We start from the raw sequence: 25,531 nt of genomic DNA, 5'->3' as shown, positions 1-25,531 counted from the left end.
ACAATGCTAAGGAATCTTTCCTGATGGGCAAAACGTCCCCAAGTATCACCAGGCAGTTGAACCAGGCTGCTCTCCCGGGGATTCAGAACAAAGACTGTGCCTAGCTCCAGTCCACCATGATTACAAGGTTCGAGGCACCCTCCAATTACAGGGAATTTATTTTGAGAAGAAAATGACTCCTGGACAATAGGGCTGCATGACATGCTTGTGTATTTACTCATTTCAAGTGCAAATCTCCACCCAGGGCTAATAACTACCGAGAGATAACTGGTGTTTTCAGGGTGCATTACATGAAATTACAGGCTATGCTGACAGGGATGGCCTCTGCATTTGAAGGACAAGCTTCCAAAAATGACATTTCCCTAACTCAGAGGGATGATGGGCTTGAGCATCTGACAGCACCCATCAAAGCAATCACCTCCTGTCACTGCCAGTGAATCACCAGAGCAGAATGGCACCTTGTAGGCAAAAAGAGCATCCAGAGAAGTGATTTCCTCTCTTGTGCTCATGTCTGCAAGTAGTAACAGCAATCAGCCCTCCAGCACTGCTGCCTTCTGCCCACACCCCTGTACCAAGCAGCAGACACGCAGAAACCTCTGAACAACACCTGCTTCACTGTACAAAGCTGGGACCCTCCAGGGAAGCCTACTGTTCCTTTGTAGAGTAGGTGGAAAGGATGTGTTCGCATTCACTGCCGTTCACGCAAGAGCTCCCATATCTGGGGAATCAGCTTTGCAGTGATATTAATACAAGCATGAGGTAAGGGGCAAAGAAAACAGCCACCCACATAAAGCACTGGAAAAGAGGGGTGCAGCCACGAGGCCACTGCTGCATGCCTCTCCCAGACTACCCTCTTCCTGGGGGTCCCTGGAAGCTGTCACACTACAGCCTACCCAGTCCCAAAGGTCTCGACCCCATGCAACAGCCACCTCAGGTCCAGGACTCAAAGAAGTCCAAAATCCTGCACCACCTTTCCTAGATGGCAAATGCCAAACCAGCATGCAGGACACATGAGCCACCCACTGCAGGCAGCCCCCAGACACAATTTAGGGAGGGATGGTACAACCATTCCCAGTGCTGCAAAGCCAGAAGTGGTCTCCAAGGAGACCACAGCTGAAAGAAGAGGGATGAAAAGAGGAAAAAGGCTGGTGGCCCAACTGCCACCAGCTATTGGCATGGAGCTGCTGATTACCTCCAGGTAATCTGAGTATTTTACTTGCCAAGAAATTCAGAGGGAGAGCAGCTGAAGCTATCCACAAATTCCATCTTATTATTGGGGAAAAAAAGAGATCAGAAATGGGTGGACTTTTTCATTTATTTCCTTTGAGATGTTTTCTTTGGAAATGTAATGGAACAAGAAAAAAAGGATTTTAAAAGAGTTGGAGATGAAAGCTGAAGTTTCATTTTAAGTAGTATGAAATATTGCACTGGATTGGAATCCTCTCCTGCCCACAAACTCCTTCTATTTGACTTGAGAGGTAAAAAACAATTCTTCTTACAGCTACACTGCTGGGATTGTTTTCCGCTCCCCGAGGACATGGCTGTTGTTCTGCTGATCGGTGTGTTTCAGCAGCAGTCAGGCTCTCACAGCATCTCCCCTTAAAGTGCAATCTTCTACACCTGTAGTGACTCCAGCTCCGATGAGAAAACCAAAGCTTGACAGGAACTGAAAGCATCAAGGAGAGATGTAGGGCTGTTCCCCATTTCATATGAGCTGAGCATTTTCAAGTGAAGGATAGCAGAAAAAAAAATGAGAATTTTAATGGAAAAAAAGTTGTAGCTAAAGCTCCTAAGCTGTCACTTCTCAGCGCAGTCAGTGCTTTGGCTAGTGAAGGTTAAGGCACGCTCATAAGTATGGGCAGCAGAGCACACAAGATATATTATTTACTTTGAGAAACACCCTGCAATTATTCCTGACATATTGTGTAATTAACCAAAATTACAGCAACATTCACCCAGAGTGAAACAGAAGATAGCATAAATATTATGTGTGAGCCCACAATCACTGAGTGCATTTCATTTGGGTGTAAACGTGACTCCACGAAGACACCAAATGTGCAGCTTCTTCCAGGGCTGCTGCAGCAAAGCTGAGACACTGGGAGCAAAACTCGTGCATGAGTACTTGGTAAATGGATGTCCCCCAGGCTGCAGAGCTCTGGGATTAAGATGGGGACAGAGCAGAACAGAGCCAACCCTGCTGCTCAGGCATGCCACTACAGCATCCACCATGTACCACCTCAGCATTTCTCCAAAGGGATGAGAGGTGTTAGACTTTTTAACTTAATAGGTAGTGAGCTCGTGAGATGGAAAAAAATCAAAGCTAGAATCAGATGTACCGCGTTCTGAGATTTGTCTTGCACACTGCACTAACGCAGCTTAAGCCTTCCCATACCAGTTTCTGAGCACTTCTGGACCCCAAATTAGCACATTACTAAATTTCAACAAATATTATACAACATCTAAATGTGCATACAGAAAATGTGATGCTTGTGACGCTCTGGTCTGAAACAAGATTACACTTCAAAGAGCAAGATCATGCTAAAAACAGTCAAAGCCTGACATGCGGTTCCAATTCTTCTTTCTTTCCTTCTGCCTTGTGAAAATACAATTTATATGCATGCAGAACAACTTAAATTTTGCACTGGTGCCAAAAGATTCCTTCAACCTAATGAAAACACTCACAGGGTGAGAAAGCCTTGACCCACCTCCCTCCATCTAAGGCTCCCCATGGTGGATGACCCTGAGGTCTCCAATGGGAATGGCAGGTTCACTCCACCTGCCCTGCTGTCATCTTGGGAATGAGGTTCACCATAGAATGATCTGAGTTGTAAGGGACCTTTAAAGGCCATTTGGTCTGAAGTGCAATGAGCAGGGACACCCACAGCTCCATCAGGTGCTCAAAGCCCTGTCCAGCCTGACCTTGGATGTCTCCAAGGACAGGGCACACGCCACCTCTCTGGGCAACCTGTGCCAGTGCCTCACCACCCTTATTGTTAAAAACTTCTTCCTTATATCCAGTATAAATCTCCACCCTTTTAGTTTGAAACTATTTCCCCTTATCGTGTCACGACAGACCCTGCTTAAGAGTCTGTCCCCTTCCTCATTACAGCCCCCTCTGGGTACTGTGGGGCCACTCTCAAGTCTCCCCATAGCTTTCTCTTCTCCAGGACAAATCGCCCCAGCTCTCTCAGCCTTTCTGGCATGCAGACACTGCCCTAAAGAGCATACAGTCACACTGGAAAAGCACTGGTGGCTGTATCACAAGCTCTGCCAGCCCTTTTAGCCACTGTCACAGACAATCCCTACTAGAGTGTGATGTCAGCCCTTGGGGGATGCATGCATGAATGGCTGAAGATCAATAACTGAGATGCGAGGTGCACGCAGACAGCAATTAGACCCAGATCAGGTTACGGGACCTGTGCCAGGGAAAGGACTGGCCCAGGACAAGGTGGATGGTCCAATGTGTGCATCACTCGTATCTCCAGTGGGCTCTGGAGTCCTTGGGAGCCAGCACTGCTGTGCCTTCCTGCTCATTTCTCCATTTTTCAATTTTCTGGAAGATGCGGATTGGCTTTTTGCAGCCTGGCTTCACTAGCAGCAATCCCATACAACTTGACCTTTTGCAAACAGTTTTGCTTTGGGGAATGAAGGGAACGCATTGATTTGGCAGTTCTGGCCATAGGGGTGGCAACTGCTAAGCAAAGAAACCATGTGTGCAGCCAGAAGGGGAGGGGTAGCAAATGATGTTGTTCTAGATAAATACCAATTAAGTGAGCTTGTACTATTAACCCCAAGAGCTGGCTCTGTTATTCCTTCATTCCACTCTGAAACGCTTAAAGATTTTAAGTTTTCCTTTCTTAAAAAAAAAAGGAACATTGACCTCAACTCCTGTCAAAGCACAAATCCTCCTTTAAAAACAACATATTCCAGGAATCTCTGCCAGCGTTGTTCACTGAGAGAGAACAAAGTGCATCTGCAACCTGCAACCCAGATGCAAAGCACAAGCAGCCTTCAGAAAGGCCACCTAATTTCAGGGCTCTGCTCTGCAATAATAGATGTAGCAGTTTCCTTTATGCTCAGGAAGGATACTGTGTCAACACAAAGAGTTCTGTTAGCTGAGCAATAGAGACAAATCATGCACCACATTAGGGAGTGTACAGTTTCCTGACGGGGTCAGTACGTGCAGCCCAGGTGAGGAGCTGAGGTGCAGCAACATGCTACCCCAGAGCTGGAGGAGTGCAAGCAGCCACCCAGCTGGCAGGACACTGAGATTAAGGGCTGGCTCTTTGGGGCTGCTTACCCAAACTCTTCACTTCCACCCCATTGGCCACTTTCTCCTGCCAAGCTGAGCTGTTTGCAAATATGAGAAGGATGTCAACCTCTGACGGGTCTTGCTTGTTAAAATCATTGCTTTCATTTTAAAAGCAACAAATCACTGCTTGGCTTCAAATGTGCAGGAGTAAAAAATCCCAGAAATAACATGCACACCATCATCAGAAGAACACATGAAATGGTCCAAATGCCAGAAGGATGGAACAAATGTAGTTCCTGGTGTGCACAATTTGGGAAGGGAAAGGAGGAAAGCAGATATACCCAAGTGAATTAGCATTTGCTCCTCAACAAAGCGAGAACCATCACCTCATTTGTGTCTTGCAATTCTTCCTGCCTGTCCACCTCCCACGGCAGCTCTGTACTTCTCGGCCCAACCCAGGCTGTTGAGTTTTCTTTGTAATAGAACACTTATCTGATAAAATATGCAGTATCTGCTCTGCTGAAATTATTCTAACTTCATGCTGAATTCAGCAAAGCAAGGAAGGAAGGATGGCAGAAAATAAAGATGGAAGGAAGGAAGAAAAGAAAATCTTGCCTTCATTTTGGTATTTATGGAATACAAGCTTCCATATTTTTTTTCATTTCATAACACCAATTTTTTTAGAACTATATTGTAATGTTAAAAAAATAAATACATGTGAAACGGAACTATTTTCCTCAAAAAAAAAAAAAAACAGGAAACAACAAAACAATTAACAGATAAGTCAATGATGAACTGATTCATACGGATCTTTTGTACTACAGGGAGCAAAAATAATCCCTGATGGACCTCTTTTCTCCCGACTTCCATTTGGCTGTTCAAGGAAGAATCACTCATTTTCACTGCTCTAATGAAGAACCACCTCTGCTAGCGAGCAATGTTCACTGCTCCCACAATCACAGCTCCCACTGAGGCCATGGGGAGAAAAGACAGCCACCCCTCTGGCTGCCTGGATGATTTCTATGGATTTTCTTGGCATAGAATACACCCAGCCCAGCAGCAGCATGGACTGCATGCTGACTGATGTGCTCCCTTGCAGCCCGTGCTGCAAAGCAGACTGCAGCTGAGTTTTCCATGCTCTGGAGGAACCCAGCAGCCAGTGCTTTTTTCCATGGGCTTCAATCATTACTTTCAATCCACATGAAATCAGAAAAGATTCAACTTGGAAGGGAGTTTATAAACAGGAGCGAAAACAACTTTTTACAGGGGGTGACAGTGATAAGACAAGGGGGAATGGTTACAAGCTAAAGGAGGGAAGATTTAAGATAGGTGTTGTGACATTTTTCACTGTGAGGGGGATGAGGTGGTGGCACAGGGAGCCCAGAGAGGTTGTGGATGCCCTATCCATGGAGGTGCTCAAGGCCAGGCTGAGTGGGGTGCTGGGCAGCCTGGGCTGGTGCTTCATCTATAGCCTGACAACCCTGCCCGCAGCAGGGGGAACTTGGTGATCCTTCAGGTCCCTTTCTATCCAAGGCATTCTATGATTCTGTGATCCTATGAACTCAGGGAATTTAATAGCTTAAAGAATACACAGACTTCTCAAATGTTTAAATGAATCTTTGAATGAACAAGGTTCTTTCTGTGTCCTTCAATTGAAGTTGCTCTTACACTGAAAAGATATCTACATTTATATATATATATATATATATATATATATATATATATAAAATTCTAAATCTTCTTCTATTATTCAAGATGAGAATTCCTGCAAAGTGAAAAGGCATTTAAGTGACTGGGTTGCTTTTTTCTAAACATGAGCCATTTCCTTCACTTTGGAAGAAGCCTTTAGATCTCCTTAAGGAAAAGCATCCTTTCCCTGGGGAAACTTATAACTGGAATATTTATCAGACAGAGAAGAAAAAAAAAAGGAAAAAAAGCCAGTTGTTTTTTGTTCTTCTTGGGGGAAGAAAAATACTGTTTGAGACTCTGAGCTCTGCATTCTGAGCTGGAAACTCTTTTACAGAAACAAAGCCCGAAGAGATGATGCTCTGCAATGGCTGGTGCTGCAGTACCCAACTCCAGGCTGAGCTCTGCCTGCAAAGATAAGTGATGAAGCAACAGTGTGCACAACAACCTGCACCCACCAGCCTAGCACCAGCACTACAAAACAGCTAAGCATGCCTGGAGGCTTCAGTTCAGTCACAAAGGGGATGAATCCACTTGGTTCTACCATCTGTTGGCAGAGAAGCCATGGAAGAGCTGCTATGCCTGGCCTCCTGCATTCAACTTTTGGTCTATCCTTCTCTGATTAAGGCAACATCTGAAGCAGCACCAAAAGGCCATGCCACACACTAATTTCTTTGCAATCCTTTAGCAAGTTCCTACGGTCAGAACCAAGCACCTAATATAATCTTTTCTTGCCGTACTTCATACATAGAACCATGCAGGTGTTCTTCAGCACACACATATTTTGCTTGGCGCCTGCACAACTGCTGCCGACAGCCTGTATTAATTCATGAGAATGGGATTCAGCCCATGTGTCCAAATTTGCAGCTCTGTCCATCACATCGGTGTCCTCAGTTGGCCTGCCTCAAACTGACAAGCCGTACCTTAGAGCCAAGCGTGTAGAAAAGATAACAGAAAAGAACACAGGAAAAAGAGACGGAGACCACGCTGGGCGAGCCGCCCTTGCCCATCACGAGGCAGATGAAAGGAGTGCTGGCTTTACAGCATGGTGCTTACTGCCACCGACCACCAACACGTCCCTGCAGCCTGCTTTCCCCAGGCACCCAGAGCTCTGATTATATAAGACGTCCCTGCATGGACCTGCTTCTAAAAGTTGCCCACACCCAGAACCGAGCCAGCCCCAACTTCTCCCAGCTCTGAGCTGTCCCTTCCCTAAGACAACAGGGGAACTGAGAAGTGGAGCACGCGGTGTCAACCAGAGCCAAGCACAGCTCTGCTCACGTGCACCATTCCTGGATGTTTCAGTTGCAGCACTGCGTTGCTTATTATAAACACTTAACTGACGTAAGCTCACACCATTACTTTACAGAGGTGAAGAACACGGGGAGTGTGCTGGGGTGGACGGGAGGAACTGGGGCTGTGTGTTGGGCAGTGCTGTGTGTACAACAGGGTGAACTCTCTCCATTTGGTAGAGCTCATTGGGTACTGTAGATACATACCAGTCTGTCAGAGTGAAGTATTTAAACAGTTACTTCCTACAGCTGTTAAACAAGGTCATGTTTAGGAAGGTAACAACAGTTCCCCTAGCAGCACACCACTTCCAAACGGGATTTACCCCTTATGAACACAGGTGTTTCTCACGATCCTTTCACCGAGTCAGGAACTGCTAAGCTGCATATCAATAAGCACACATAATCACTGGGGTTGTGGGTCACTGCACAACGTATGCACGTTCCTTTAAACTAGTTTCAATTCATTAGCATGTCATTTTCTATGCACGAGAGTGACTCTGCGATGAATAAGTAATGTGGGCACAGCACATCCCCTGCACTAACAATGCGAGCAGCAGCAAATCCAGCGGCATGCTGTCCTCTGAGGAGCACACAGGAGCCCAGGAGTGGGATGGACCACCAAGATAAACCTCCATTTAAAGACTAACAAGAGGGAACTGGGCTGTTGACATTTCTTAAAGCAAATTAATTTCTCTACTTGCTTAATTTTATAAATGGAATACAGTGCTGGTTACCAGTGATTGACTGTCAGCTCTGAAGACTGAGCAGGTTTATTTTTACAGCACTGACTAGCATTGATCCTTCCTCTTAGTCAATAAAAAGTCTTCCTTAAATCACTCTGATGTGTAACTTATTGAACACCTCCCTTAGCAAGAAAGTCCATGTAAGTGGAGAGAATTCTTAGAATTCACCGATTCTCTATGGGCATTTAGCAAATCCAAAGGAAGCAGAACTGCACCTGTGCAGTTCGGAGCACTGGGATGGGACCAGTAACAAGACTGACCACCCACATCCCACCATAAGAGTCAACCAAGCTTTTATGTGATAAAGCATCTTGCTAACTAGAAAACAGGTCCAAACTTGGGTTGATGGGCTGGTTGTTGGACGTGATGATCTTAGTGATCTTTTCCAACCTTAATGGTTCTGTGTTTCTGTGGTTTCCATCCTTTAAGGCCTTGGCTCACTCAATAAAAGAGGGGAGGAAAGAGGAATCAGAAAAGGTTCCATCAGTAAGAGTCCTGGGTCCCACTCTTGACAAAATGACAACACTTTTTTGGGAAAGAGACATTTCTTTGTCCAGATTCACAAGGCAATTAAGGAATAGGATGGCCCACAAGCTACCACTCACCATAAGATGAACAAATCAAGAAAAAAAGCCACTCTTTTTCCCCTTTGAATATGTCAAGTAACACTGTATTTCAGATATTTTGCATCCTCTCTTGGCAATTGCTTTAGAACAGCCCATTAATGAGTCTGGTTTGCAGCCTAACTTCATACACTGTGAGTCTTGAAGCATTTTGCTAGCTGAATACAACCCCTGCCCCACAGACCGTGCAACCCACCAACCCAGACTTCTTTCCCCTTCGTTCACAACCATGAACGGCCTTTTACCTGAGAGGTCTTCCCAGGTTTTGTTCCTCCCTCGAGTGCAGGTCACACACCAGCCTACAGACCTGGGAGCAGCCACCAGCTGGCTGACACCTCGCTGCAGGGTGCACGCATATGGGAAATATGGGAGGACTATGCAGGTTGATGGCACATCCCTAAGCGATGAGTATATGTGTATCACACTCTTAACCATGCCACTAACAAACACCTGAGGAAAGCAGCTTCTCCAAGTAACCCGTGTTGTACTTTATTTTTTTTTCCTGTCTTAGTGCTGGTTTATAGCAGTGAAAGAAAGCAAGGAAGAAGTAAAGAGTAATTCTACCGAGAATTCAGGAAGGGCCTTCTGCCAGGTACCAAGTTCTCACACTGACCAAGGACACCTGAGAGCACAACACTAAGAACTGAACCTGTGGGTGGTGGTGCGAATGTGAGCAACACGTACATGAGGGCGGAAGTTTTCTGCAAGGAACGGAGACTAAGCCCACGTTCACATGTACAAAAAACTAAAGAAAAGGAAGAGAAGGCTGCCCCCAAACCCATTTCTAAGCTCTTGTAAGCTCGATATTAGGTGCAACAGCCATGCAGCTGCCACCTGGAAGGCTTTCAGAGCTAAGGAAATTCCCCATGCAACTCAGCTCAAGAAGCAAATACTTGAGGGATCGAGTTATCACACAGCCGCGATTCCAATTGATCCTCAGCTTATCGATCCCCTTGTCACGATGCAGAAAATAAGAGCACGTTATTTAAAAAGCGAACCTAGCGGGAGGCTGGAAAATACGACCCCGGGTTAAGCCGCTGTGCCCCTCCTTCGGGCTGCGGCGAAGGGCTGCGCCCAGCGACCCCGCAGCTCGGGGAGAGACCGCAGCGCCCGGGCGAAGTTGAGCGCGGAGCGAGCCCTTCCTCCCCCCGACGGCTGGAGGCACCCGGGAATGGGGCTGCCCCACGCCAGGGAGCCGGTCCCCACAGCCCCGGCCCGCGGTACTCACCCGGTCTCCTCCTCACCGGCCTTTTCCTGCCGCTGCAGAAGCGCACTTTGCTGAAGACCCCCAGGACGTGCCTCTCGCAGAGGGAGCGCCCGTCCTTGCTGGGGCTGGAGCGGCGCTTGGAGGCGGACACCCGGTCGCTGTTGGACTCCCTCGCCTGCCGCTTCTGCCGGATCAACGAGCTGGCGATAGCCGCTGCCATCGCCGCTCATGGGCCCCCCGCGCCTCGCCTCGCCGCTCCGGTCCGGGGGAGCGCGCTGGGGCCGAGCCGCCGCCGCGCCCCGAGGGGACGGGGACGCCCCGCTTAGCGCGCTGCGGCCCCGAGTCCCGGCAGCGGGGAGGGCTCAGCCGGCCAGGCGGAGCGGGGCGCCCCGGCTAACAACCATGGCTGGCCGCCGGACCCCGCCGCCCATGGGTCCGTCCCCGGCGAGCGCAAATCCCGGCCGGGCCGGCGGTGCCCCCGAGCCTTGTAAATCCGGGAGGCGGCCGCCCCGCTCGCAAAGGTCCGCCGGCGGCTGCTGTGTCCAGAGGGTGTGCGCGGAGGATCCGCGGGTCCCTGCGGCGCGGCTCCGCTCCGCTGGGGCGAGGGGCCGTGGGATGAGTCAGAGCCCCCCCGGCCCGCGGCCGGCCCCGACCCCAGCGCGGTGGTTCCCAGGCGCGGCGCGGCACTGCGCGCACATGGACGCGTCCCGCGGCTCCGCTCCGCTCCCGCGGCCGGGCTCAGGGCGAGCCGCGCTGCATTTCTGTTTGCACTCCTCCTCTTCCTCTTTTCCCCCCCTCCCCACTCCTCTCGCGGAGAAGGGCGGGAGGGGAAGGCAAAGCGGCCACGAGAAAAAGCACCAGGCCAGCGAACAAAGCAAAAAGAGGCAACGCAATAAAATTAAATTAAAAAAAAAAAAAAAAAAAAAGAAGCGCTCCGGCCGCGGGTACGAGCTCACATCGCCGCAGCTCGGCGCCCCGGGCTCACAACGCCATGGCTGGCGCAGCTCCTCCTGCCCCGCTCGCCTCCCCTGCCCCGGCCGCGTTTTTCCCCGACGGCAGCAGCCCGCATCCTCCGGCCCGGCCCGGCGGGAGCCGCGGGCGCTCAGCACCGGGGCGGCCCCGGGCCCGGTTGCCGCGGCGGGGACGGCGGCAGGAGGAGCGATGCGAGGCGGGGAGGAGGAGGAGGAGGAGGAGGAGGGCGATGTGGGGGGGTGCGGCTGCCGCTGCTGCTGCTCCGTGCGGGGCTCAGGACGCTTCGCGGTGCCGCCCGACGGCGGCGGGGCGAGGAGGAGCCGAGCCGCACCCGCCGCCCTCCCGCATCCTCCGGCTCAGCCCGGCTGTAACGGGGGGGGGGGAAGAGGGGAGGGAGCGGCCGGGGAAGCCTCCCCCCCCGGACTCCCACGCAGCGCGGGGCCGCTGCCAAAGCGGCGGGGAGCTCCGCAGCCCCGCGGCGGTCGGTGCCGGCCGGGAGCTGGGCTACGGGCTCGGGGAGGATTGCAGCTGCTCCCCGCTCGCCCTTCTCTACGCAATCCTACGTGATCGAGGTTCGGATGAGAAAAAAATCGCGCAGGCAGAGCGAGGCAACTGCAGCTCCGCGGTGGCTCTGTCCCTTCGCCCGGGCAGCCCTCGGGAGCCTCCCCGGGCCGCCCCCACCGGGAAACGGGCGTCCCTGGGCCCGCAGCCCCGGCCGGCCCCGACTAAGGAGACGCCGGAGATGTGCGCAGCCGTCTCGGCTACCTCCGCGGCCACCGGAGCTGCCCGCCGAGCGTTCTTACGGCTTTCTCCTCTTCTCTAGACAGAGGCGGGGCTGCGCTGCTGGGGGGCGGCTGCCTCGTCCGTGGGGCATGAAGGGCGGCTGCAGTGGTGGGCATTGCCGGGCTGCCCCCCAGTACCTGCGGTCCCAGGGCACAACACGGGCTTATCAGCACATGCTCTGCTCAGGGCAACGCGCCTAAGCTGGGTTGACTCCGTCATATCTCCACACACAAAAAGTTCACTGAACTGAATTGAAGAAATACGCCTCTGATGGTACAGACTGTTGCTGCTGCCCTAAGAATGGTGGCTCGCCAACTTTCAGGTTCAAGTAAAAGCGACTGTGTCTGTGTGCAGAATTCGGTGAGCTGTAGGTTACCTGGGGGAGCATAGGGTCAAGAAATCTCAGCTGCCCCAAGTATCCTGGGACAAGTACCAGTGGCGGGGTGAGACTGAATCCAGTCCCAAAGGTGCTGGGATGAACAGAGCATTTTAAACCAACTGGGGAACCCTCTGGGAATCACCAACTTCAGCAAAATAATCTGTGTCACCACTTCACAGCAAGAACTTCAGCTCTGAACTATTGTAATGCATCGAGGAAAAGAAGGTAACCGAAATATCCACCCACTGCGAGCACAAGGATGAGGTAAACTCCAGCATTACTTCCTGATTTTCACTCATAATCCTGGGGTGCCAACGATGCACAATCAGGTTCTCCAGGAGAGAACAGGGGAGGAAGATATTCACACCCATTCAGGAGATATAAACGTCAGGCTGTGAATTTCTTTTTAACTGCTGCCAATTATTTTGAGCAGATTTCGCTGTCCCGATCAATAAAGATTTTTCTTTCCTTTCCTGTAACTAAAATGCTTCATATTTTAATTTTCTCTGCTGGATTATTTGACTTGACATCAAAGAATGTTGCAGTACAAGGTACAGGCATGGCCTAAAGAAAGCTGTTTGCAATCAGAGAATCACTGTCTGAACTCCCAGTGAATTATCCAAAGCTCCATCTTCAAAGGATGTGAGCAAATCTGATATCTCCCCAAGAAAGAGGTTTTCCATCTCTACATAAAGCTACTTTCTGACTGTAGTCTGGTAAAAGAATTCTGTTTTATCCCCCCCCTACTTTAAATGAGCTCACATATTTTGTCACATGACTCACTTATTTTCTTGTGTAGCTGCAAACCCAAAGCAGCAGCTCTGCACTTAAAAATGATCCTAATTGGTGATAAAGCTGCTCACAGGGCATGTTGGTGATTTGCTCTCTGAGAAAAAAGCTGCTGCAACTCCAAGAAGAAATGCTTCTCCCCGGTCTCTCACCTTCTGCAGTAATGGAATTAAATTAAACAGAGCTCCTGAAGTTGGATATAATATTGCATTTACTAGCTCACAGGTCTTTATTTATAGATGGCCAAGCAGTCCATGGTTTGGTTCTCAATGCAGGCACTGTGCCATGAACTCCTGGTGACATTACTGGCATGTGCACCTGCTCTGCACCACTCTGGATCACACCCCAGCTCGCAGCAGTTCTGAGCAACCCATGCTTTTAACAACACCAAGCAAGTCCAGAGTGGGCTCGAGCCAGGGAACTGAAGGCCAATCTCATTGTGCTCCTGCACTGTCATTCTTGCGGGGGAAATGTGTCATCTTAGGTGGGCTGCCAAGCGAAGCACAAAGGCCTACACATGCTCTACACTGTGTCAGCAGAAGTTCTCCCATCCAACTTCCATTTGGGGAAGCAGAGCTGAAGCTGTCTCCATGTCCATCTATCTTAGCTGCCCTTCTGAGGGCAGTGCAGTGCACAACTGTGCACGGAGTGCTCCCACTGCAGGTGGGCTCTGCACCCCTCACTGCCACCAAAGCAAGCTCCATTGTTTGACCAAACTGGTCTGATGTGGCATTTTTCCTTAAGGCACACATTTCTTTACATCTCTATCTATCTACATCTTTTTTAAACTCTCTATAATAGTATTAATACAATATTAATATCCCTATAACCTATAATGGCAGTTTTTCTCCCTCCTTCTTCTCCCTGGAGCTCCTTCCTCACTTCCAGCCCGGAGAGCTGCACACTCTGCACTGTGAAGAGGGAAGGAGAAAGCTGCACTGATTCACAAAACAAACAAGCAAACTGTGCTGTGACCACAGTGGAGAGATCCTGGTGCTGCTCCTGCAGATATTGGGAAGGCCATCCTGCACATACGAGCAAGCAGCAGATTCTCCATTCCTGATCATAAGGCCTGTTAAATGCCCTTTGGTCCTCACTCTGGGCAGAAAGAAGCCTGCACACCAGGCACGTGCTGTGGAAGGAGGCCAACATAAACATTTCAACGTGCTGTCACCTCCAAGGCTTTGATCACCCCTGTCACCTCCGAGGCTTTGATCACCCGGTGAATAAATTCTTCTGTCCTCAGTGCTGGGGTTTAAAAACAAAGGCCTGGAGGAATTTAAGAGCTTCACTGGCTTGAATAGAGAAGACATCTAGAATTGCATTCCCTTACCTTCCTAAACAGAATGATCTATCTAGGTCAAAACGGAGGTTATTGGCATCCTTCCTTAGCGAAGTGCAATAATTCCCGCAGGGCTGCTAACAGAATATCCTGTTTATTTTTCATAGAGCCTTCAAAAGCCATGGGCTATATTCTGTAGGTTCAGTCATTAGACATATCTCTCTTCTACTAATTCTGTGTGCAGACAGCTACCCACAGATTGAAATGTATGCTTTTTTTTTATTTTTTATTTTATTTGCTCTTTTATGTGCATAGCTACTAAAAATGCATGCACAAAGTTTAGGGAGATTTAAATTCAACAGCACTTTAAAATGTATAAGTGTATTGCTGTAGCTGAATGGGGAAAGAAAGACACCCATCTCTCGCCAATAATTATGAATGGCCTAATTCACCATCTCATAGCAGCATAGCAACAAATCTCTTCCAATAGGAAGGCACCATTGAGTTTGGAAGTCTGCATGCAGCCCCCTTGTAAGAATTGTACCGAATTCCCACCCTGTGTAAATTACATCTAAAATACGTGCATTGCCAGGTCTGGTTATTAAGTGGAATTAAGCCCGTATCCATGTTTTATTAACTCTGTTCTTTACAAGGTAGCCCCTTGCTGCATGTCTAACATAATTAAAATGCAAGCAGCTCTGGCATTCCTCAGTCTCACTGCGTGGGTGGACTTTTTAAAAAATATGCCTGGGTAACCTGATAAGGAAAAGAAAAGACCTTACAGTATTTTGCTTGTTTTATATGCAGGGTAATTCTGTTTACAATGCATGGTTTTATATCTGTGTTTGGATGCCTAATAAGAATTCACATGGCCCCTTAAAAATCTGCTGTTCTGGTGGAGAGATCTGGCCCTAAAACAGCAGCAGAGCAGGAAAACTGGCTGGCTTTCTGGGCTTTTCTCGCACAGCTGAGCTCTGAGCTGACGAGGCCTTTTAATAAACACAGAAGAGTGAGCATAATCTGACTGCTATATGAAAATAATTTATTTAATGGGCCCCTCACCCTCTTTTTGGCTTCAAAGATTCAATTAAAACAAAATTTGCAACTCATCACTAGAGTATTCATTAGGCTGTGCAGTGCCTTTAGAAACAACTCTAGCTGGGGAGAGGTCGGGTTTGCTGCCTGTGCTTAAAGCCAGCGGCAGGTCAGCAGCCACGCAGGTTGCAGAGTGAAACCACTGCTGAAAAACAGCACTGGCACAGCAAGCCCAACTGGAGCCTGGGGAAGGAAACTGTTCCATTCAGGTTTTATATGTTTATGCTTTTTGCTTTCTAGGAGAAGAACTCTGCTTAACAAAGGTTTTATTTCTCTTTGGTGACCTGTTGCCTGCACCAGGTGGAGGAAAGGGAGCACAGGAAAGCCTGACTCCATTGCAGGCATCCATGGCTGCCTAGGAACAAACATACTTGATGCGGTTTCCCTCAAGAAGCCAAATACTTTTGTCTGGTGGGTTCTTAGAAGGACCTGATCAAAGTGGGATCTCAAAGGGAATGAGATCATCCAGAGGAGCTCCTGCTGCATACTCCCTGCTGCTAAGGTGGGTTCCACAAAATAAGAAATGAAAGAGATTTGTAGCAATGGAAGCTGTTCCTGGGTACAAAGAGAAAGCTCTCCACAGACAGCTTGGTGTTGTCCCACAGCAGTGGGCCTTGATCAGCTTGGGCTCATTCCAAGGTCTCTGTTACAACCCCAACAGCCCCATCCATCAAGCATTCTGCCCCTGACTTCCCCAGGGCAGGTCAAAGCATGAAAGTCTGCTGCCTTTGCATTCCTGTGCTTCAGTCATAGCTTTGTTAACGTTGGGAGTCCAGGGAAAGGGCCAGCAAACAGCTGCCCTGTGACTGCTCCCAGGTAGTCTTACTGAAGGGCCTACAATCAATGGAAGGAGTGAGACTTCATTGTCAGATAACCTTGTGCAGGGCAGAGCTAGGAGTCCCCTCAGCCAATGCAAGGGATACAGGAGCACACAGCTGAGCACATAGGAAGGAGACACATATCTTCTTGCCTGTCCCACAGCTCCTGAGTTTGAAAGACAGGACAGGCAGCTGCCTTCCATCCTTCCTCCCCTGCCTCCTCTTTCTCTGTGAGTTCCCCTGACCATCCAGAAACTCCCTCCATCTGCTGAAACAGGTAAAGCAGACACCAGAGAGCAACACCCACCTCACCCTCAGGGTGGTGGGGTTTATAGGAACAAGAAAACTCTGACAACTTTCCCTCTGTAGGACAGTTGGCTTTCTGAATCCTACACGAAGACAGCCTGCAGCCCACTTCACACAACACATTCAGTAATGTGAGAATTGCCCTACTCCAAAAGGTGATATGGTCTGGGTGGAGTGTGGCTGTGGCCCTGCTGCACAGTTTCATCCCCTGACCAACCAACCCCAGGGCTTACGAGGTCTTGTGCTTTTCCTCCTTCTCGGGAGGAAGGAAAGCTGTACTCACATGAAACCACCTCATGTTGTCAACATGCAGCCAAACACTGATTCCAACCAAAGGCATTTTAAAGCGTGTTGGGAAAAGCTTTTCAATTTAAAGTTTCAAGCTGACTTTGCTGAAAGTCAAACAGATTCTCCCTGATTAGATCCTGGCTGAGGCAAAACAGCCCAATTATGTGATGGAATATGATAAGAAGGGAGGGAAAATGAACCCCCTGTCACATCCCTGCAGCAGGGCTATGGGTCCATCTGTGTTCCAGCAACTCAAGGCTTGGTGACACCATCCTTTTTAATGCATGTACATGACATTGGCAGAGGCCAAGAGGGGGAGGCAGGGAACAAAACTGTCAAGGAGAAATAACAAACTCCCCCTAGGCCCATAAATCTGTCTGCACAGAATGACTCCTGCCAAATCTAAAGCCTTGGAAAGTTCAGTGACCCCTAGATTGGCTTGGCTCTTCATGCAGCCTTCAAACTCGTGGCAGGTCAACACTCAGCCTCAGGTTGTACTTCAAAATCTGTGGGTCCTGAAGAGTGAGGCTCCTATGGGTTCTCAGCTGAGACTCTGCAGCTCAGAGAGCTCACAGCAACGCAGTGATTCTGACAAAACCTGGTCCTCCCACTGCCATGGAGCTCTGCAGAGCAGGAGTGACGGGACATTAATCCTGCCCTCAGGATGTTTCTGAAGTTACATGCATCCAGATTGCATCTTACTTAACCAAACCTGCTTATTTCTCCCACACACTGCAAGGGCATACTCAACACTAAATGTAAATAAGAGATTACAGCTATCACACACCTAGGACGAGGTTTGAAGACTCTCTCCTTCCCTGCTGTCCTAACGTGCAGTGTAAAAAGGACTGATGTGAATTCATCACTTCCCCCACATACCCCTGCCTCAAAACACACGTCGTGCTATTCGTGTTGTCTTTTATTTTCCTCCCCAGCAATAAATCAATGCTTCCATCTCCTCAGTAAAATGAAACACCATATCTTTTCTCCCCTGAGTCTCACAAACAGTTATTGCAATCCAGACACCAATAAAGATATCACTGGCCTGGAAGCAAATCTAAGTTTGCCAAGGATACAAAGACTAATGCAGCAGTAATTAATGATCACAGCGGGTTTGGAGAAGGGACGGAACGGAACTGACTGAGGAACGGAGTGCATGCAAACAAGTTTCATTCTAATGCAGCCAGAACAAACCGCCAGGAACAAAGAGTGCAGGATGTATTACCTCAAAACTGGGCACGCTTTTCCAGAAAGCAGTGACTCTGGGAACTGGGAGCCATGGGAGAAAGATGACTGAATGGGACTGCAACTGGGAGAGCCCAAGCCACCTGGGGTGCATCAGCAGAACAATAAGGAGCAGGAGCAGAAATGCTGCTACAGTTGTACCTCAATGATACAAAGGCTAGTGGCCAGCTCATTCTTGTTGATCAGTTGTATTTAGCCTGGCAATACTGTGGCTACTGATCATTTGATGTTGCTGAAAGACTGGACACAGAAGAAAAATATTTGAGATGCTCTGCACCAAGAGAACGACAAAGATGACTTGGCTCTGACTGATAAATCTCTCACCTCTCAGTAAGAACGTTTTCAAAAGGAGGGACTCTTCAATCCAGCAAAGTCAGGATGAGATCCGGAGGCTATAAGTCAAGGCAAGGCTCACATTTATTGTTAATAGCAAAGGTAATTCATCAAGAGAATGATATGGCAAGAGTTGTGATGGATTCTCTATTGTTTTATCCTGAGAGTCAACCTTTTTCAAAAATAGATGAGCTGATATCATAGCACAAAGGGTACAAAGAGCCTCAGAGAGGTCACCTCTGCACTGTGCCAACAGTTCCTTCATCATCCCCCACAAGGTTGGTCTGGTCCCTGCTTTGGGACCTGCAGCAGTGGAATCCCACAGCCTCCATGGGAACACGGCTCTGCAGCACTCTCAGCTGTGAACAGCCCTTCGTAACACCTTATCCAAATCTCACTTATCTAGAAGTTTCTTGCCCAAATTGATATTCCTGTCACTGAGGACTTACTGTGCTGTGCCGACCTGAGCAAAGCAGGAGACCTGACTGTGCAATCACAGTCAGTCCTCTCCACCTGGCTGCTGAGCCTCACTTAGTGTAAGGCAGCACCGGAGCTGAAGAGAAGGGAAAGCTGCTCTGCAGAAAACCCCAAGATTTCAAAGTTATGCCTGTTTCCCACAAGAAATGAAAATGAGACCTTTTGGAGATCACTAGGAAATGCCAGAAGAGCGAGATTGCACACTGCTGTGGGAGTGCTGGTGTTTGTACCACTTTCAAGACTAAGATTCAAGTCTCTGCTTTCGCACAAGGTAGAGCAGTGGCATGAAACCAGGGCTTTAATTACCCATGCAATGGGCTTTTCTGAAATGGCTGCTCCCTTTCTCTTCCCACAGTTTTGATAAAAATACATTTTTGAATGGAAAAAAGGACCATTATCAGTTGTTTGGTGGCTCCTTCTACAGCCTCCTGTCACAGACTCCCAACCTATGCCACTCGCATCTATCTCCACGCATGAATTACAGCTTTGTCCTTTTTCTGCTCAACTCCAGGAGAGCTTAAAGCAGGAGCTGAAGTAGCTGCTTCAGCCACCTTGTAGCCACTATGTAACTACTTCTGGAGCTTTACAAGAATAGCTTTTGGACACGGGCAAATCTATGCCCTTGTTTCCTTCATTCACATTGTCTCTACAGCTCCTTTTGAACAAAGAGTTCCCATACTATGTGATTTCTTTCCTCTTCTCAGTTCAGCTATGGATTTTTACTGGCCCTTTGCATGTACGTTTCTTTTCCCACTTCAGAGAAAGACCTAGTGTCTCTTTAGTCTTATTCACTGGGTAACACAAAACACATTATTCAGTTAAAGTCCTTTTGGAGCCCTGCTACGGACAAGCCACTGACTGAGTTTGGTGTCTAGAGACTGCCCCCTGTAAAACAGAAGAAATATCTGCAGAGCAATGACCTACTAAGCACAGAGTGACAGGCAACAGACCTTTCTTACCCATTAAAGTCCTGCCCAAAAGTCTCCCCTTGAAAACAGTTGGCTCCTTAAGGATGAGAGGACATCTGATTTTCCCTTCCTATTACTCCAGAAAAAGCTGCAAAGCTGGGAACATGCCTCTTATGGCACTGAGCACAGTGGTTATGATCCATCCTTGTCACTGTCCCCAGAGCATTTAGAGGAGCCCATGAACACCATAGGGCAGCAGGGGTACAGGGCAACCTTTGGAAATTAGACTAGCTGGCACGACAGCCTGCAGCACTCCAACTGAAGGTGCTGTAGCATTGCCAAGTGTTGTCAGATGCAGGGAAACTCACGAGAGCTTTCACCTTTCATTATGATTGAATGCTTCTACCCTGGCCTGTTGGAAATGCCATCTTTTGGGATGCTATAGGCTCACAGAAGCTCATACAAGGCAGTACAAACTGGGGGACAATTCATTTGCATTTATTTTGGCAGAAGCTTTTTCACAAGACTGGATGTGCCTGCAATTGGAAATTGCATGAGTGTGGAGGATGGGGAATCTAAATTAAAAGCCTCTTAAGTGGGTGCTTGAGTAATTATTGGAAGGCTTCTGAAGAGATATTTTTGTCAGTAACTAAGGAGAACATGGATTTGTGCTGGGTACAGGTGGCAATATGGCAACACAGACCACTGGCACTCCACACAGGGCTGACCAGCTATCCATTGACTGTACAGATGTACTGGGATTTTCTGCCCAAAGAGCATCCTTTAGAGTTGAAAGAAGGCCAGGGCAGCAGAGAAGTGGAAATCCAGATACTCTCAGTCTCTGTTTCTCTGCATCAGACATGCACAGAATTATTTTTCTGCAGTTCCCTGGAGCAGAGATGGATCTTGCTGGTGTCTTCAGTCTGCTATGGCAGATGCTTCTAGAAAGTGGTGTCTCTAATACCTTATCCAGACCACCTTAAACACTATCAAATGTGGAGTTCAAGAAGGTGCCCTCATCTGAAAAGTCTGACCTGGCAACAAAGAGAATGAGAAACAGAGACACCTTTAACTCCACAGCAACTTCCTCAGGCACTTAGGAAATTAAGTCTGCAGATCCGCAGCCACCAGGGCAGCGTCTGCCTCCTCATTAAAGATGCAGGTAAAGAAGCTTGAAGACAGTAGCAGTAAAAGGAACATATGCAACGCAAACATGTCCTTGTGAAGGAGCATATTTCATAGACACTTCATTACCTTCAACAACTTTCAGGTCCTTGCTTATTCACTAGCGAGTCTAAACTGTCATGAGCTAAAAAATATGAGCTAGGATACAAATGGGTGTGAATGAAGAAGGATTCCAGACCTGACTGAAGCTCCCTCCAAACTGCAGCCCCAGCCCCTTGGACTACCAATATTCCCAGTTGAACTTGGGGCATGCAGGGCATCCCTGTGCAGCACCCACAGCTTTCACCCCATTTCAACATGGCAAAGGAACTGCTGCTGAGCTCCCCTTCAAATACAACCAGCAGAAGGCAAGCACCAGGTACTCATTCTAGAAAAAGCTACATGCCACTTACAGCCTTAATATTTGCACTTGGATGGCTCCAGCCACTGATGCAATCCTCTCACTTCAATTTCCCCACCCATAGCACAATGTAGGGTATGAAAAGTCTTCTTTCTCTTGTTATTTATTTAAACCATTATGCGTGGACTCTGTCAGCTCGAGTTTGGCCCAGCTTCTCAATTTTGTGGGAAAAAAAAATAGAGTACTCATAAACCTTCAATCAAACAGAAAACATGTCCATAATATTACACAGCTTGAATGAAAGCTTTTATTTCTAAAACAAAGGATGTTCCCTTGTGTTGCTTGAAACCCTGGCACTGGAGCAATTAAGAAAGTGAAACTAGCTACAAACTAAAGCAGAATGGACATGTTTCATAGATCTTCATTGCCCAGGCAGAAAGAAATGTAAACAGGGCATAAATTACAGCAGCCAGAGGACAGATAAGCTGAAGGACAATGCTGGCACAAGAGCAAACGAGCAGAAACTGGCCAAGAATAAATTTAGACTAGAAATTAGACATGGTTTCTAGTGATCAGAGGCATGAGATGCTTCCAAGAGGACTAGTGGGCACATTTCTGCTCTCGTTCTGCCCCTATGATTTTGCACACATTTGTGAAAAAATGACAAGACACAGGCTAAAATAACATAGAATCATAGAATAAAATAACATAGAATCATAACATGGTTTGAGTTGGAAGGGACCTTAAATCCCATTCAGTCCTAACAGCTGCTGTGGGCTGGCTGCCCCATACCAGCTCAGGCTGCCCAGGGCCCACCCAATCTGGCCTTGAGCACCTCCAGGGATGGGGCACCCCCAGCTCTCTGGGCATCACCTGGGAGACCCTTTCTCTCATCTGTAGCACCAATACTTCTCATCTTTGTAACATTACTTGTCAAGGCTCTGAGAACTGGGAGAGGTTTGGTGTACATTCAATGGATTTTTAAATGAACAATGTCCCTTTAACCTTTGCTAATTGTTCTGTCTTAAAATATATCTATCCTAATGGCCTTACCCGTTTAAGAGATGAATTAAAATAAGCACCAGCAATTATTGAGTGTTTTTATTTAGTCGTGTCGTTAAAGAAATTGGAAGAAAAGATCTCATCAAATACAAATGGCCTTATGTAAATGCTGTTAGGGATGCAATGACAGGAGGGTACTCAGTCAAATGTTTATATTGCTGCCATCACTCAAACATCAGCTCAGAAGCTTATCTAATTTGAAAGCCACTGCCACCAATCTCTGCTATTGATCAGCTGTAGGGACACTACTTGCCACAAGCTCACTCCAGCATGGGGAAGATGCCAGGTGTGGCACTGCTGTATGTGGATGCTGGCTGTGTCTGTCTGCTTGTTGAGCACTTTGGGGATACCCAGCATGCTCAGAGCAGGACCCCACCAGGAATGCTATCTCCTCTCCTGGCTGCAACTCAGCCTAAGTAAAACTTAATGCTTATGCCTGTAATTTCTGCACTGAACTGCTGTATTGCCAGTTAATGTTGTTTAGAAATGAATTGCTGCTGCATAATGTACGGCAGAACAACAAGTACACATTAGCCACATATCACAAATCAGATAATTACAACCAAGATCTTACGCATGTTCAACCTCTTATACAATATAATAGGACACTATCAAAATAGAGCTCACACTACAACGACAGTTTTGGCTTCTAGCACTTTGGCTTTCATTGTAATAAATTCTAATTTTCTGATTTTTATCTGCTCCTCCTTCCCCTTCTTTTCCCCTCCCCCTACTTCTGGTGGCGTACGCTGAAATTAAAGCAGTCTTTCTGCCTAGTTCACAAGCATAGCAATGGAGCATTTGGGACACAAGTGCTGCAGACCACCCTCAGTGCCAAAGCACAGCTCCGAGTCAGCAGCTTGAGTTCTACCCCCAGGTCTGCCAGCAGCACAGTGACCAAGGTGGTACCTCCTACCCACACATCAAATTCCTCCTAGCCATAAGAGTGGGCAATAATAGTGCTTTTGGGAGCCTTCATGATAGGAAAGCTTGCAAAGTAATTTTCCTGGAGGATCAGAGCTCTTGTAGGTGCCCAATGGAGGTGGGATTTGTAAAGCAATTCAGAGGAAGGGGGGCTGATGGAGGAGCCCACACTCCCCTGATGCTCACAGAGATACAGCTGTCAGGAAGGTCTTCCTTTTCTGAAGGGCCCAGCACACTTTTCTGCTGACACATCACTGCATCCCTGCTCAGCTGTGACCGTGTCATATTTTATGTCCCCCTGCATGGCTGTACAGGCAGCCCCTGTACAAGCAGAGCAGCCTCGTGCCCCTTGCTGGCTATTTCAGCATATTTACAGCACACAGCATTCCAGTGTCTCTGCTCTAAGTGACAAGGTTGCCACCTTGCTTTGCCAGGACTTCTGATCTTAGCACCATCGTCCCTCCCCAAGCAGCACAAAGACAGAGAAGCAAGGCAGCACAGAAGAGGGGAAGAGGTCTGAGGTGCCAAACAAGGCGGGGACCCACTCATCCCACCCAGACCCCAGAGATCTCAGCGCTGATTCAAGGAAATTATTTTGGATCATGAGACACTGTTTCCAGGCACAAGGGAACCCCCATCCCTTGTGTACACTGAGGTTGTGGAGCCGCCTTCTCTAGAGATACTTGAGACCCACCTAGATGTTTCCCTGTGCAACCTGCTGTAGGGAACCCACTTCAGCAAGGAGCTGAACTAGATGATTTCAAGAAGTCTCTTCCAAGCCCTACGATTCTATAACAACACAGCAAGAGTGACTGCATCCAAAAGGCTGTCAGATTAATTGCACAGGCAATTTCAGTTTTTATCCATTTTTCTTCTTCCCTTTTTTCTTTTTTGTTATTGTGAAGAGAGTGGAAAAGTAGAAAAATACATACTGACTCATCTTTTTTTCCTCCAATGAATTAAAAAAAAAAAAAAAAAAAAGAAAACAATATTGGGTTCATTGAGCTATTTTAATGTGCCAAATCTTGTTTCTTTTATAGATTATTTATTCTACCCTTAAAAGATTGATTTGGGTAAGAATTCAAAAATTTTAACAGCTACTGCATTTGAGGTGGGGGGAAGACTGCAAAACATCCTGCAACTTCATTTTTCTTTCTCAGTTCCTCTCTTCGAAAGAAAAGGGGAAGAAAATACAATGGAAAAAGGCTCATGATTGGAGACCAGGAGCAGTTTAGTTAAAAGAAAAGGAAAAAAAAGCAAAGGTTGCATAGGAGTAAAAGGAGAAAAATATTGTCTATTTTTTATCAGCAAGCAATGTTCAGCCATCTCTTGGGTCTTAATACGCATGGTGGGTGCTTGGAAAGGCCAACACTTTCATTAACGGAATTCTTCCCCAGCTGTTATTGTGGAGTATGATGTCGTGTGGCATGGGACATCCCTTGGCCAGTTGATGGCAGCTGTCCTGGAGCTGCCTGTTGCCTAAGTGGAGGGGGCTGCATTGATCTGTGATGCTGTGCCAGCCCTGCTCAGCTAAAGCCACTGGCCTGGTACCTGCACTGCTCTAGCTGCTATGAGGAAAGCTAACTCCATCCCATCCAGACCCTGTACAGTCCACAGTCCACAGGGTCTTAAGAAAGCAAGCATTTAAATCAGCACATGTTTACATCAGTCAAGACAGGTACACGTGCCCTGAGATCTACAACACTAACAACTGAGGAGTCAAAGTTCTATTTTAAGTACACTTCTCCTACTCTTCTAAGATTGTTACGGATGCCCGCGAGGGCTTTCAAAAGGTGCAGCGATTCTTTAGCAAGGCTCTGCCCTGTGACCTACAGCAGGTGCAATGAGGCTCACCACGTTCCCCCTCTGCCCGGGGCGGGCGGACATAACCGCATCTTCCCGGCGGGGCGGGCGGCGGAGCGCCAGTGCCGCCCAGCGGTGGTTGAGCGGCTCCGTCGTTCCCAGACTCGAAGGCGAGCCTAACATTCCTAACACCCAACCTAATTCTCCCCTCTTTCAGTTTAAACCCCTTCTCCTGTCACTGTCAGACTATATAAAAAGTTGTTCCCCCTGCTCCTTGTAAGCACCCCTCGTGTACTGGAGGACTGCAATGAACTCTCCCCAGAGCTTTCTCCAGGCTGAACGAGCACAGCTCCCTCTGCCTTTCTCCATAGTAGAGGCGCTCCAGCCCTCTGAGCATCTCTATGGCCCTTCTCTAGACTTCCTCTAACAGCCCCACACCCTGACATCGACGCTCCTCTGCACCGATGGAATTCAATCCAATCCTGCAGTTTGAGGAGGATCAGCCTTACATCGGTATATGGTGGGGGGGAAACTCAGGCAGAAAGCAGTTCGGCAGGAGTTTGGGCGAGCTGAGCTTGGCTCAGCAACGTGTCCACGCCACAGAATGCGAATGGTAGACTGGGCTGCATTAAGCAAAGCACTGCCAGCAAGTCGTGAGGCTTCAGCACCGCGGGAGACACACCCAGCGTCCCACTCCTGTGCTCCCCAGTACAGCAGACGCGTACGTAAGGAGAGCCCA

At 48.1% G+C, this 25,531-nt stretch overlaps 1 protein-coding gene across 2 annotated transcripts in view; it reads right to left on the bottom strand.

Moving 5' to 3' along the window:
* The window catches only part of FGF12 (fibroblast growth factor 12), a 184,062-nt gene that overhangs the window by 72,546 nt on the left and 85,985 nt on the right, over positions 1-25,531 (bottom strand). Inside the window, exon 1 of one of the 2 annotated variants that reach the window (XM_065748429.1) lies at positions 9,825-10,886. The exons of the other annotated variant lie outside the window; for it this stretch is intronic. Coding sequence (XP_065604501.1) covers positions 9,825-10,023 — 199 coding nt within the window. The 5' untranslated portion in view covers positions 10,024-10,886. Of the gene's footprint in view, positions 1-9,824; positions 10,887-25,531 lie in introns of those variants that run through there. 2 annotated transcript variants of the gene reach the window in all.

Source organism: Cyrtonyx montezumae, unplaced genomic scaffold (genome assembly GCF_038088225.1).
Source record: "Cyrtonyx montezumae isolate F1298 unplaced genomic scaffold, pur_monq_1.0 scaffold_5, whole genome shotgun sequence".
In the NCBI taxonomy this organism is placed as follows: Eukaryota; Metazoa; Chordata; class Aves; order Galliformes; family Odontophoridae; genus Cyrtonyx; species Cyrtonyx montezumae.
This window is presented reverse-complemented; position numbering and strand designations above follow the sequence as displayed.